This window comes from Nelumbo nucifera, chromosome 1 (assembly GCF_055504915.1).
Source record: "Nelumbo nucifera cultivar China Antique chromosome 1, China Antique-T2T, whole genome shotgun sequence".
NCBI lineage: Eukaryota > Viridiplantae > Streptophyta > Magnoliopsida > Proteales > Nelumbonaceae > Nelumbo > Nelumbo nucifera.
In genome coordinates, this window is record NC_142649.1 from 4,708,961 (window position 1) to 4,724,120 (window position 15,160).

Consider the following 15,160-nt stretch of genomic DNA (forward strand, 5'->3'; position numbering starts at 1 on the left):
AACTCATTATCTTCTTCCACATATTTTTCTTTTCTTTTTTCCCTATAATAAAATAGGGGTTCAGCCCCCATATTTTTTTGGATTTTCTTTTCTTTCCTCCTTTTCTTAAGAATATGTTGATTTTCTATACTTGACATGAAATTTCTACTTTTCTTATAAAAATTATGGATAATTATAAAGGAAATATGGTTATGGAACCTTGGGAACTACCCTAGGATATATGCTTTTTACTTAAAAAAAATACATCGCCTAGGTGACTAGGCAACAAGGTGCCCCCCTGTCATCTAGCCTCGCCTTGGCGCCTTGAAAACTATGGATGGGATGAAGCTTCATTGTATTAAGCACAAAAAATTCTGTAATAGATGGAAAATAAAGTACAAAGAAGAAAGGGTTGGCCAGAACTCTCCATGGACAAAAGTAGAAGGGCATACAAGCAACATTTTTATAAGTTTCCAGAGGTCAGAATAAATATTACTGTTTACAATGACAAAAATGAAATCAAGAAAAACTTACAGCAATAGCTTCATTGACATCCTTTCTGGCCTTCTGCAAATTTTGTTTATACTGCTTAAGTAATAAAGGATGATAAGCTTTAGGCAAATATAATGTCCATTCCTGCTTAGTGGAGTATGATGATGTAGCCTCAAAACTCTTATTCTGTGGGTAACATTCCTCAGAAGTGAAAGATCCACCCTGATCCTCTGTGAAAAGTAAATCAGGGCATGTGCCTCCAAATGAAAGACTATATTTTGCTCGAGCATTGACCTACATCTCAAAGACATTATACTACATAACTATATCACCAACTAAAATAGTGAAATATCAAACAACATTTAAGATGGTGACCAAACAACAGAATTTCATGCACTAAGATGATTATAACTTTGGAACTTGGAGTTCCCTTTATGATCAAAGGGAAGCAGATTTTACAAGAATCTTTAAAAAGCCCTCAGTAAGTAGAAATGGAAGAATTTCTACCAAGCATCAGGAGCTACATCAAGAACATTTCAATCCTGTAGTATCATAGAGACTTCAGCCTCGTCAATAACACTAATCAGATGTCTGACATCTGAAAATTTTGCTTTTCAGAAGACAGATGCTTTGGATTTAGGTCTGATTAGAAGATCTAAACCACTAATTCAGATCTGAAGTGGTAAGAGCTCGCCTAGTAACTTAACGCGCTCAGACAAATTTAAGATGTTGCCTATTGTTTTAAATGCCCCTAAATACTTCAAAAAAGACCAATATTAGCTCTTAATGTACCCATTTCGAACCCTAGCATCGACACCTATCTCAACAGGGAAATGGCTCCTCTTGTTTCTGCTTGATTGGGTTCTTACGCCGATACAACTCCAATGTTGTATCAGCATTCATCATGCATTGCTATTCTTCTCCGTCTCCAAAAGAGAAAAGTGAAGATAAAGCCATCACCAACTTAGTCTTCACAGACTTGGATGATCAAAGCTCCATGGTGACGATGGATGTCAATGATGCCAACCCAAATAATATGTTGTCAACGCCAACAACAAAATTGTGGATGTCAAATTCTTCAACTATGTGGAGGATGATTTGGACAACACAGCAGAAAGTGCAAAAACAGCAATCTGAAATAAAACCTGTGATAGAAAAGAAAGAAAAAAGAATTTATCAAAAAAAAAGAAAGAGAACAGAAGATTTTAGAGAGGAGAAGAATGGGAGAAAGCCAAAATAAGCTCTGGCCGCCCCTTTCATTATACTATATACTCATAAAAAAATCTAAATACAATGACCAGGATACCATTAGTAAGTCGGCTACTAATAAAGAACATGAGAAAACATTGCCCAATAACTCTAACATAACTTTATAAACAAAACAAGTGTTATCAGCCCAATCTCAACAGTCCTCCTCAAGTTGGGAATAGATGTCACACATTCCCAACTTGTGTAGATCATACCAAGCTTGTTTCTTGCAACACCTTTTATGAGAACATCAGCTAGTTGTAAGTCAGATGCAACATATGGTAGGCACACTTCTCCAGATATCGCCCTTATCTTTATAAAATGTCTATCTACTTCTATGTGCTTCATCCTATCATGCGGAATTGGGTTATAGGCAATGTTAATTGCTGCTTGACTATCACAATATAGCATCATAGGTTCTTCCACCTCAATTCCAATCTCCCCTAGCATGGACCAGTAGAGGAGCTCAGAAACACCATGTGTCATAGCTCTATATTCAGATTCTACACTTGACCTTGCTACAACTGATTGTTTCTTACTCTTCCATGAAACCAGATTACCTCCAACGAGAGTGCAAACTCCTGACGTAGATCTCTTGTCATCTAGGCACCTTGCCCAATCAACATCTATGTAAGCTTCTAACTTCAAGTGTCCATGATCAGCAAACATTATGCTTCTACCTAGGTGTCCCTTCAAATAGGCAAGTATCCTATCAATAGCCTCCTAGTGTTGAACTCGTAGGGCATGCATGTATTGACTTACCACACTAAAAGCGTAAGAGATATCTAGTCGTGTCATGCATAAGAATAGCAATATGCCCACCAATCTCTGATCCTTCAAACATCCTTCAATAGCTTACCATTTGAAGCATTCATCCTATAGTTATGATCAATAGGTGTATCAGCTGGCCCTGCCCCAAGTTTTACTATCTCCTACAATAGGTCCAAAACATACTTTCTCTATGAAATGAAGATTCCTTGCTTGGACCTTGCCACCTTAATGCCTAGAAAATACTTCAGCTCCCCAAGGTCCTTAATCTCAAACTCCTAGTGTAGGTTCCTCTTCAAGGTATCAATCTCACTCAAGTCATTTCCTAAGACTACAATTGAAGGAAGGGTTAGGATTCATCATATGGATGGCTGAACCATGCCAGATGGTTGGGCGAAATTTCAAAAATTTCCTAATCCTTCTGGGAATCGAATTCCCTGTGTTTTGAAAAACTACAGTTTTCAAGATCGACCTTGCACTGAACCGGACCAGATTTGAAACCAATCAAAGAGGGAGATGTATACCTGATACGGATACCACAAATGCAGATCTCAAGGTAGAAGTTCACGCCCAAATCAATCTTAAAACCGACCTCCACTGAAGATGGCACAGTGAACTCCTGAAGCCGATTCAGCAACGCAGTTTTCAACAAAACTGCAATCCAACTGCTTAGTTCGAACTGGGGAGTTGAGAACGAAATTCCTTTGGATTTTTCTTGCAAAAATCAAAGAAAAAACTTACCTATATCAGTCCCAAATAGCTGAGGTCAAATTGGAAAAAACTGGGAGACGAAAGGGTGTAGAGAGGACCAAAAACTGCAAAATATGAAGTTGTCTTGGACTGATCCGCCCCCTCCTCTTTTATAATTTATTATGGAGCTATCTCCTAATCTAATAAGGAGATAATCCAGATCTAAACCAGATTTGGACTCTAATTAGAGATATACCTTATCTTCTTATAAGATTAGGTGCTCCATACCCAGATTCGCCCCATGTCACATGGCAACTTAAGTTGTCATGTGACAGCTTAATTAATCATATTAATTATGGGCTTTAGGCCCATCAGCTATAAGGCTCACGACCCAAGGGTGTTGCATGGCCATCTTAGGCCTAATTTGTATGGCGTGGGAGCCCACAATGACCTCACATAAGTCCACATGAGTTTGGCCTAGCCTCTAAGAAAAGGTTTGGTCAAATTCACTATTAAACGCAATGAACCACTGAGCACATCACTATGGGCTCAATATGGGCCCAACACTTACACTTAAATGATCATTGAATTCAGCCATCCTATGAAGACCCAAGGATAATGGACTTAAGTAAGATAAAACCTATAAGGTAATCAGCCCTTAATGGTCTCTTACACTTAACCTCTCAGCCCATAATGATCAAACACTACCCGACAGGGAAGGACCAAGGACCTCTCCCCTGGCTATAAGGTGCAATGTCACACTCTCTGCTCAGATGGACCCCGGGAATTAAAACCTTTTGCAAAGATTTTTTAATAAAGCATAATATATATATAATAAATATATTTTGCAAAACCAAATCTCAAACACAATTGAAATCACTACAAGCAGTTTAGGTTTCCATTAGAGAGAGTGTAAACCCTATCATTCACTTTGTTCGACAAAGGAGCCGATCCTATCACTATGATCACCCACTTAAGTGAATTCTCAAACTATCCCAATATACCAAGGTTTTGACCCTCAATGGATCTCACTGATTGGCATATCAAAGATAGCCCAATCCAACACCTAGTGCAGTACCATAATCAAGTCTAGGGGTTATGTGTAACTTTCCAATTTTTCCCATCAATCTCCAAGGTCTAGGGCATAATTGGAAAATGGTCCAAGTCCAGTGTTTCAACCAAATGCGCATTGCGTGTGCTTTGGGTCTAACCCTAGTAGCTGAGACAAGCTGTCCCAACTTCTTTGGTAGCACATCAGTGTCAACCTTGGCAGGATAAACCCCCCAGTCTATCCAACAGCTAAGAACATTCTAAACTAACACGAGTCTCATAAATGTCCTGCTTAAGGGGCAATTTCATAGAAACATACCAATATCAATATGAAACAACAATGCACTCTTGTTCATTTACAATAAATGTATCTATACATCTATCTGATTGGAGCTAAGGGCATACACTATCTAACAACAATATCATCCACATCCATATAAACATCGACACCAATGATCCCCTACTCTTCACAAACAGAGTATGATCAGATTGGGTTTAAGTATAGTCAAATATAATCAATCCACTCCTAAACCTATCAAACCAAACTCTAGGTGATTGCTTCAAACCAAATAAAGACTTCTTTAATCTACATACCTTTCCTTTGACCATATCACTGTAAAAACTAGTTGGAAGGTCCATGTACACTTCCTACAAATCTCCGTTAAGAAAAGCATTCTTCACATCAAGTTGGAAGGGGGGCCAAGAGTAGATAGCTGATAGAGATAGAGGATCCAAACTGAACTCATCTTGACTACTGGTGCAAAGGTCTCCAAGTAGTCTATCCCATAAAACTGAGTGTACCCTTTTGCAACCAACCTCGCCTTATACCTTTCTATTCTTCCATCAGCCCTGTACTTCATTGTATAAATCCATCTACATCCAATTGTCTCCTTGCCATTGGGTAAGTCCACAACCTCTCATGTATGATTTTTAATCATTGCTTCCATTTCCTCTTGCATAGTTATCTTCCATTCAAGTTTGGGGAGAGCCCCACTAACACTCTTGGGTATAGACATAGAGTCAAGGGAGGAAACGAAGGCCTAGTAGGAGTGCGATAACCAACTGTAGGAAAGGCGATGTGAGATGCAATGAGTTGTACACTTCCTCTTCCCTTTCCGAAGTGTAGTAGGAGGTCTAGGTCATGTGCAATGGTGTTAGGAACAGGGGTGGTAGCATCAACAGGAACTAAACCATTAGAGGGAGCAAGTGGCATACCTAGGTCTATTTCAATTGAACCTAGAATCTCTGATGAGCCATTAGGGAGTGGTGTGGGTTCCTATGTTATGGGATCAACCTCCTTGTGTTAGTGTAGATGTTGTCATGTAAAAAATTGAGAGGTAGGACATAGTGGAGACAAAAAAGTGGGGAAAGCAGGTGGGTCAGACACTGGAGTGGGCAAAGGAGCAAGAATAAGAAGTGGTGCAGATTGCTCACTTCCTTCACCAAAACATTCCCCCTGAGAAGAACTCCCCGAGAAAAGGGGTGTGGACTCAAAGAAAGTGACACCCAAAGTGACATACTAACTCCTTGAAATCGGACCATAACAACAACGTCCCTTCTAGTTTCCTACATACCTAAGGAAAACACACCTTTTCGCCTTAGGATCCAGCTTTGAGCAGTGAGGACAAAATGTGGACAAAGCATACACATCCAAATACCCTTAAAAGAACATGGAACATCTCCCCCTTAGGAAAAAGAAGGCTAAACGGGGTAGTGTATCCAAGAACACGAGAGGGTACCCGATTAATCAAGAAGACCGTTGTAAGAACTGCATCACCCCAAAACCGAACTGAAACTGTAGAGCTCACAACCATACTTTTTGCTACTTCCACAATATGTTTGTTCTTTCTTTCTGCTACACCATTGTATTGTGGAGTAAATGCACAACTACTTTGATAGACTACTCCATGCTCCAATAAGTATGATGCCAAGTTTTCTCAAAGTATTCCCTGACATTATCTAATCTAAACACTTTCACACGTATTCCAAACTGTGTTAACACCATCTAATGGAATTGTTGTACCAAAAAAGGCACCTAACCAAGGGATCTCATTCAAGTATGTCCAAGAGTACCAAGAATAATCATCTATTGATTGGAAAAAATAATGGTAGCCACCCATAGAAGGAAAATGATATGGTCCCCAAATATCAGTATGAACAATGTCAAAAATTGAAGAACATCTTTTATTGCTTGCTTTAAAAGAATATCTACAATGTTTTCCAAGTTGATAACCCTCACACTCTAAACTGGAAAACCATACTAACTCAAACAACTTTGGAAACAAAAAAAAAAACAAAACAAAACGCAAAGAAGCAAAAGACAAACGCCCTAACCAATTATGCCAAAGCATTATCTGACCCACTGATTTTGACTCATTATCCCTGTTAACACGATGACTCTGATGATTACGAAGCACATCAAGAATATAAATTCCATTCACCTCATGACCACTCCCAAACATCTTCTTTGATTCTAGATCTTGCAGAACACAATGGCCAAGAGAAAGAATTATTGAACAATTCAAATTATTTGTCAAACTACTAACATATAAAAGGTCAGTGCTTAGTCTAGGAACATGGAGTATAGAGGGTAGGGTAATGGTATCGGTTACATTGACAGACACTTTCCGAGCATTGGAAACATGGGATCCATCAGTTGTGGAAATTCTGCCTCTACAAAGTAGAATGGCTACCTCTTAAGCCACCTACATCTTGCTGGCCACTCGATGATGAGTTGGAACTGGCTATATCTCTCTAACTTAGAAATTGTCCATACCTCTCCAATTTGGCCATAACTGTAGTTGCTGCAACAGACTCTAGAGAAGCTGAAATAGGTGATCCTAACACACCAGTCATTGCCATATTAACATTACCCTTCTTATTCTGAATTGGCTTGGTATAAGGTGTAGGTAGAGCTTCTGCAGGTATCTCTAGTATGCTTAGGCTTATTACAGTAGTGACAGATCAAGTCCTTCTTGTCTTCCTTCCTCGGCTCATTGCCACCCTTATCTCCACTCGGATTAAGTTTCGCTGTGCTAACCATAGCTGATTACTCAAGGCTTAGGTTTCTCATCATCACATTCCTCCTACTCTCTCTCTAGACACAAAGGCATATGCCTAAAAAAGAGTTACACTATCCCGGGAAAGAATATGTTGTCGTACAACATCATACTTCTGGTTAAGTCCAAGCTAGAAACTCAAGCACTATGTTCTCTCTAGCAACTTCTGATAAGTGGTTGCATCTTTGCTACTCTCTCAAATCACAACCTCCAAGCGATCTATCTCCTGCCATAAGGTTTTGAGGGCTGAAAAAATAAACTGCAATAAATTTGTCACCCTTCCTAGTAGCAATCACCCGATTCTTCAACCGGTAAGCCCTAGCAACATTCTCACTATGTAAATAAGTTTCTGCCACTCCATCCCAAATCTCCTTGGTTGTGTTATCCCATAAAAAGTTTTTGCTTATATAAGTAACATAGAATTGCACAGCCAAGTCATCACCATGTAATTCTCCTATACCCACCGAGGGAATCTATGTTAAGGTTTCTTCTTCTCCTAGTAATGTACCCCATTTCTTTAATATCTTCTTTAGGGATACACAACGGGGGGTAGCCCATCCCCTAACCCATGGCCCCCAACTCAGGTGCAGGTGGGATTCAATCCCAAGTCTCCACTACGACCAACATGAGACCTTACCAACCAGTTGGTTGGCACCTTGCAATGTACCCCAATTTCCCACGAGCTCATAGCCATCTTAGCTGATTGTGCCCATTCAAATGTACCATCCAATTTTACAATCGTAATAATCCCAAACCCAAAAAAGTTACTAATACTTCCTCTACCCAGACCTAGGTCATCAGTAGACTTTTGCTTAGTACTCCAACCTTCCATTTTGACTTCAATCAGGTCAAAAACAAGAAATAATCATGTAGAAAGATTCTAAAATTAGATCGATATCACACACAAGGGTAGGACTTTCTAGAGGAAGAAAACCCTATCTGGAGACATCTCTCTCTTCCTACCTTCTCACACAAGAGAGAAAAGTGAATTGATCTCTCCAGATGGCTCTAAAACTATGAGAAACTGAACCGCCCCCTATAGAAAACCTAAGTAAGTCCAAAAGATTCTGATTGCACAATATCAAGTCAAAATTGAAGAATCCAACTCAACTAAGACTCTTCCCTGCACTTTAGTTCTTCCTGATTTTGATGCAAAAATACAGATCACCCTCTTGATGACTGAAACACACCAAAAAACCAAGAAGTGGTCAGTCTAAAGTAGATCGACCATCCCTTAATCTTCTCATGCAGTTGGCAACCTAGGGCTGCATGGAAGAACTCCAAGAAACCCTAGTCTTGCTTTGATACCAAGTAGAAAGTGCAAAAACAGCAATCTGATTTGAATCTTGTGATAGAAAAGGAGAAAAGAAGATTTTGGAGAGGAGAGAAGAAGAGAAGAATGGGAGAAAGCCAAAATCAGATCTGGCCACCCCTTTCATTATCTTATATACTCATAAAAAAATCTAAATACAATGACAAGTATACCCTTAGTAAGTCGGCTACTAATAAAGAACATAAGAAAACACTCTTAACAACACATAAACTAATGGGCATTAGGCCCAATAACTCTTAACTGAACTTTAAAAACAAAACAAGTGTAATCAGCCCAATCCTAACAGATACTAACATCGACTCAACAGAACACTAATCTTTTCCCTAAAAGATGTTTTACGTCCATTGAACTGGTGAAGAAATTCTAAGCTGCTAATGTTCTTTCTCTGGTTTGGAATGTTTTGTGTTGGACGGTTGCTTATTTTCCCTATGGTTGTAGGTTTTCTGAGACAATTGATGCCAAGATTCTTCTTAGAATTTTATGGTCTTTTACTAAGTTGATTATTCTAAAAAGCTGTCTTCTGTTTTTTAAGTCCACTTTTGTGCTTTGATTGCATTTTACTTGTTTGTTTTATTGTTCCAGTAAATACAAGGGTTAATTTGAATTCAAATTTAGCAAATGTTTTGTTTTTAGGGGTAAAATAGTAAAATCCAACCGTTTTAGATGTTGGAGAATTATTCCAATACAAACAATATTATCTTTTCAGAGCCTCTAAAAAGCAGAAAAGTATACATGCTGATTTTCAGTTCAGACCTAAAGTAATAGCTTTTTCACTTTTCAGATTTCAGATTGCAGAGTTATCAAACACCACCATAATGTACTAAATAGCATTGTATGACAATTTACAATTTCCACACAACAGGTAGACAAATTGGGAAAAATAGGCAATTGCTAAGATACTTTAGAAGCATAACTGATGAGAGGTGTATTTGATATCCTTATTAATTTCATTTTGTTGATTTTATTACAAAATAGTCCTTCATAAGATGTTATCCATGCCTTGACAAATTTTAGAAGAGGCCTAGCTATTAGTAGAAACTTGTAACTAACAACTTTCTTCAGCAAGAAGCCAGAATATTCAGACCTTTATGCTGATGAAACAATACCACTGATAGAAAGATAATTAAAAAACATCAGGGAATCAGTGAATCTTGGAAAGCATAGGAATCAAGGGAAAATGTGTTCTACCACCAAAAAGATTAATGATTTTGTAAGACTACTAATAAAAAGAAGATTAATAGGCATCCTAAGGAGATGAAGAACATGAGACATGTAAAGACCAATAGATGGAAAGACAACTCCCTTACTAGAAACACTAGAAGAAGAACATCATCTCTACCAGAACATAAATTATACAAAGAGAAGAGAGGAGACTTACCGGGTGTATCATGTCGATATTTTGAACCTTTGGCACTGGAGACAGATGAATTTACAAGGATTTTTTCTAGAAATGTTGGGAGGTTATTAAAGAGGATTTAATGAAAGTATCCCAAGAATTTCATGAGAGAAGGACCATTCACAATAAGAGCCAATTCCACCTTTGTGACCCTTATTGCTGAATCCCTAGAAGCATCTTTCCCCAAAGATTTTCAGCCAATGAGTCTATTAGGAAGTCTATACAGAATAATAGCAAAGATCTTAATTTTGAGGTTGAAAGGAAGTCTTCCCCTTGATCATTTCACAAAATCAAGGAGAAATTATTAATAAGAGGTAAATTATAGATTAAACCTTGATTGCTAATGGAAGTGTCGAGGAAATAAGAAAACTGGGAAAGAAGAGTTGGGTATGCAAACTTTATTTGGAAAAAAAAGCCTGCAACTAAGTTGATCGTTTTTTTCTTTTTTTTGGATGAGGTGCTCTCCAAATTGGTTTTGTTGAAAAATAGATGAAATGGATTCAAGGATGCCTACATTCATGTCATTTTTCCATTATGGTGACGTGAAAGCAAAGGATTTTTTCCTAGCTAAGAGAGAGCTTAGCTAAGAGAAAGCAAAGGATTTTTCCATTATGGTGACGTGAAAGCAAATGGATTTTTTCCTAGCTAAGAGAGAGCTTAGTAGGTTTAATTTCGAGGGCGGATAGGTTAGGTTTAGTGGAGGATTGGAAGATAGGTAGGGATCAAGTTGTATCTCACCTACTATTTGTTGATGATATGAAAATCTTCGGCATAGATAAGGGGGAAGGTAGTGTGAGAAACCTTCAGCAGTTGGTGAAATGCTTTAAGAAGATTTCAAATTTAAAGGTGAATTTGGAGAAAAGTTGCTTAGTGGGGCAAACATTGAAGAAGTGTAGCAAGGAGAGATGCAGAGATTTTGGGTTGTTCACTAGAGCAGTGGCCAATAAGATATCTAGGATTACCTCTAGAGGGGAACCCAAGGTCCTCCAGTTTTTGGAACCCAGTTTTTAGATTGATTTCCCAAGAAGCTTGCAACTTGAAAAAAGAACTATATCTCACTTGGGGTTTGAATAACTTTAATTAAATCCACATTTAGTAACCTCCCTATCTACTATCTTTTAGTTTTCAAAATCCTTGTGTAAGTGGCTAATAGGAGATTATGCAGGATTTCTAATGGGGGCCAAGGGACTTGAAGAAGGATCACTTAATCAACTAGAGAACAGTTTGTATGGACAAAGAGGCTGGAGATTTGGGGCTATGTAAAGTATCATTAAGAAATACATCCTTCTTAGGAAAATGGTTGTGGCGATTTTGCATTGATTTGGATAAATTGTGGCACGAGGTCATTAAGAGCAATCATGAATAGCCTAATGGATGGAACATAGGTCTTAGCTTAAGAGGTTCTCTCACATCCCCTTGGAAAGCTATTGCTTCTATATATCCATTGTTTTAGCCATATTAGCTACAGTGTAGCTTTTGGAACTAAAACAAAATTGTGGAAGGACTAGAATGTTAGCAGGAACTTGACTTGAAGGGCAACCAGTAACGGCAACCCTATCCCCCTGCTTGGTGTATTTTTTTAACTGATCACTTTCCGGTGCAATGGACTAGAATTGACCCAAAGCTGATGCCTTAACCTTCCTTGGAGTAGTGTTCTTCTTCCGCCTAGTTCCTCCATAACCAAACTAACCCCCTGTGTCTGCTCCTGGCTCTAGTTTGGTTCCCCCTTTCTAGAGCACAGTGTGTCACCCTTACTCGTCTAGACATTTTGTTCAACCGACTGACTAATCAGATGGTCTTGAAAATCTAGGTGGATGTTGAAGAGACTTTCTAGATTTTATGTTTCTAACTCCGTGTCACCCCACAGTTCCCAACCCCTTGAGCCGGTCTTTCTAAATTACACCCAGTTCACCCCATCGACTCACTTAAATTTACAGAACTTTTTTTTTCTTTGTACCCTACGGACCCCACCCTCCATCTGATACAGCTCCCCATTTTACAACTTCCCCATAAGAGAAGGCTCCCGCCTTCTCGACACCACCATTTGAAGTTAATTCCTTCTCTAGAAGTCAAGGCAACCCTTCAAGTATCTTTGACTTTTTCATGTCTTTTACCATTGCTTCCTCCACATGTTGCTGATGTATATGTTCCTCTCTTCTCTTTCTCCTCCAAGTGTCACCCAGCCAGCCACGTCATCATCACTGTCGAGCTTTCATCTCCCACACCAGAGCAATGCTTCCACTTTTAAGGGAACCCAGACCTTGGTCTAGAACCCCTCAGTGAACAAGTTAATCGATCTTGGAGTATCTTCAGGCTTGACACCCATAATCCTCATAGTAACTGTTCTCAGACCTAAGGTCTTGAAGGAGATGAGGACTCCACCCATGGCCACAGCTATCTTCTCAAGGAGAAGCTTCTTATACAAATTAAACAGTAAACCTGGGAGCTTTGGCCAGAAATTTCCATCGCTAGTTGTCACCGAGTTACAAGAGGGGCACCAATTTCCAACCATTATAGTTCCTTCCAGTGTCTCTACAGTAATAAAATCAATCACTTCCCTCCCCACATCCAACACTGCCTCCTTCTCATCTAAAGGTATTAACATAGCTGTTTGCTTGCTCCCTAACTTCTTCATCACTTCCTCTAAAATCTCCTTCCAATCCTTCACCACGTTCTTCGCAGACAAGACTAATCTGTGCTCCCAATCTCCTCTATCCCCATTAAGTAAAAGCTTTGGTTCCCATGCAGAAAGAGCCACGCCACCGATTCTTGGATTTCATTTACTTCTTCGGTGCCCAGTTATTCCAATCTCTTCCTTCATTCCTTCATTTCCTCTTTCTTTCCCAACCCTCCAACTTCCACAGGTTCTTTCTCTATTTGCTTCTTCTCAATTCTAGCCCATCTGCTAGCAACTCTTTAATGTATCTCATTTTCTACCTTAATCCATCCTTCCAGCTTTCTCCCTTCTGGTATGACAATCAATTGTTTCTTCTCGCTTTCAAGCTTTTTCTCCAGTGTCAAAAACTAGCCTTTAGAATTTCTTTTCTTTTCTGCTACATATTCCTTCCTCAAGTAGCTAAAAGTGCCTTTCCATACACCGTGCCAGCTTACATACACCGCTCCATCAAGGAAACTTTGAAACCAGAAAGCTGCATTGCCCACTAGTAAGACTGTACCCTTCCTTCCTTATCGAATCTTTATTGTGAACTCCTGGTGAACCATCTCTTCCATTCTCTTTCCTTTTCCTCTTCTATTCTAGAACTGTTTCTTCTGTTTTTTTTTTTTTTGATCAATAACACACTTCATTAATTTCATTAAAACTTTCAATGATAATTACAAAGAGGAAGACAAACTTTCTTATCTTCCATCTATAACTTGAGCCCCAAAAGAAGGAAAAAGAAAAAGAGAAAGAGAAGGAGAAATAGAAAAAATAATTACAACTGTGCCCAGAACATTGACTCCCTCTCCACCCCTTGTTTAGCTAACCCATCAGCAAAAGAAATAGCTGATCTTTTTACCCAACTGATTTTAACCTCCATTTCTTGAGCCAGCCATCTAATTTCCTCCTCATATTGCTGTAATTCCATAAGCCACTGTAGTCTTTATTTAGCCATCCAACCACCACCTCTGAGTCCCCTTCAATTACAAGTTTTCTGATATTCATCTCCCTGGCTTTCTGGATTCCTTCCATAACCGCATGGATCTCGGCTCGGAGAGAGTCACCCACTCCAATTGGGCCTGAGAACATGGCAGAAGCAACCCCATTCTCATCCTTGAAAACACCCCCCAACCCCTGATTATCTAGGATTCCCTCTGCAGCTCCCATCAAAGTTTAATTTTATGAAACCCGCAGGGGGGAGTCCAAGACACATTCATCACTGTTTTGGTCCGGGTACTGCTAGCAATCACACCCCAATTCCTCAACATGTCATCCACTGTATAATCTGTGAATAGCTCTAGTGATTTCATCCACTTTATCACCCTTATAAGGATCAAAGCCCTCAATTCATCAGTACTTTCTCTACTTCCGAGAAAATCCTAGCTTTTCTTTCTTCCCATAAGGACCAGCAAACCGCAGCCCTCAGTCCTCTCCACATAATCCTGCCCCTTTTCATGTGCCACCTGAGAAAAGAAGGAGAAAACAGATCTTGCAAGTTTGATGGAGGGTTCCAACTACACCCAAATAGGGAAAGAGCCCACTCCCAAATAGACTTTGCATATTGGCAAGACACCAGTAGGTGAAAACCCGTCTCCCCATCAGCTTTACAAAGAACACACCAGTGAGGGGACAAACAAGTATTGGGTCTCTTCTTGGAGCAGATCACTAGTGTTGAATCTTTCCAGAAAGGCTTCCCAGCAAAAACCATGAACAGGAAAAAGGAAGGCTACAGGAATGGAGGACTAGCTTAAAACTTTGAAGAAAGAGGCACAGGAGAAAGAACCAGTGGGGGTAGGAGTCCGAATTCTAGAGTCCACCTTAGCAGGGTCTAAGAAAATAATGTCAAGAAGTTGAAGAAGACTCGAGATGCTGTCAAGGTTTGAGTCTCTCACAGCCCTTATCAAGCACAAATTCCACCCAAACCCAGAAGTGGAAGAGGAGGGGGATAACTGTTTCTTCTTATTTTTCACATTAATTAAGAACTGATTAGGTCTGGTCACAAATGGAATTGCAATTGTAATGCTCTTGGTGATTAGACGAGGTTAACCACTTTTGTTTCTATCTATAATAGCATTATTCGTTTAATAAAAAGCTGCTTTCTGTTATCTATCAGAAAACTTATCTACAAGCATTATAAAAGATCAAATGCAAATTATTTGAAAAAACACAAAATCCATGAAACCACCTACAATGACAAGTTTACTATAAGATACTTACCACATCCAATTTAACTATACCATTCAATGTATTATGAATGTCATCAAGGTCTGCTCTGATCTGTGAAAAAAAAAACAAATTAAATGACCAAACAAATGAGAGACTAGAACAAAGAAAACTTTAAACTGAATAGAGCCCACAAAACCTTCTCTGTTAACGCAGAAAGCACATCCTCTTCAGCTTTCATTACCAATGCCCTTGCTTCTTGCAACTCATCATTTAAAGGAACGGCAGCAAGTGGCTCTATTAAATTTCCCACACCTGAACCA

At 39.1% G+C, this 15,160-nt stretch overlaps 1 protein-coding gene across 6 annotated transcripts in view; it reads right to left on the reverse strand.

Annotated features, from left to right (window-relative positions):
• Positions 1 to 15,160, reverse strand: part of LOC104605235 (DNA mismatch repair protein MutS, type 2) — a 108,653-nt gene that overhangs the window by 74,543 nt on the left and 18,950 nt on the right. For all 6 annotated transcript variants that reach the window (XM_088895899.1, XM_088895898.1, XM_010269913.3 and 3 more), the window contains 3 exons: positions 15,037 to 15,160; positions 14,892 to 14,951; positions 514 to 765 (listed from right to left, as the gene is read on the reverse strand). In XM_088895899.1, coding sequence (XP_088752025.1) covers positions 514 to 765; positions 14,892 to 14,951; positions 15,037 to 15,160 — 436 coding nt within the window. The remainder of the gene's footprint in view (positions 1 to 513; positions 766 to 14,891; positions 14,952 to 15,036) is intronic.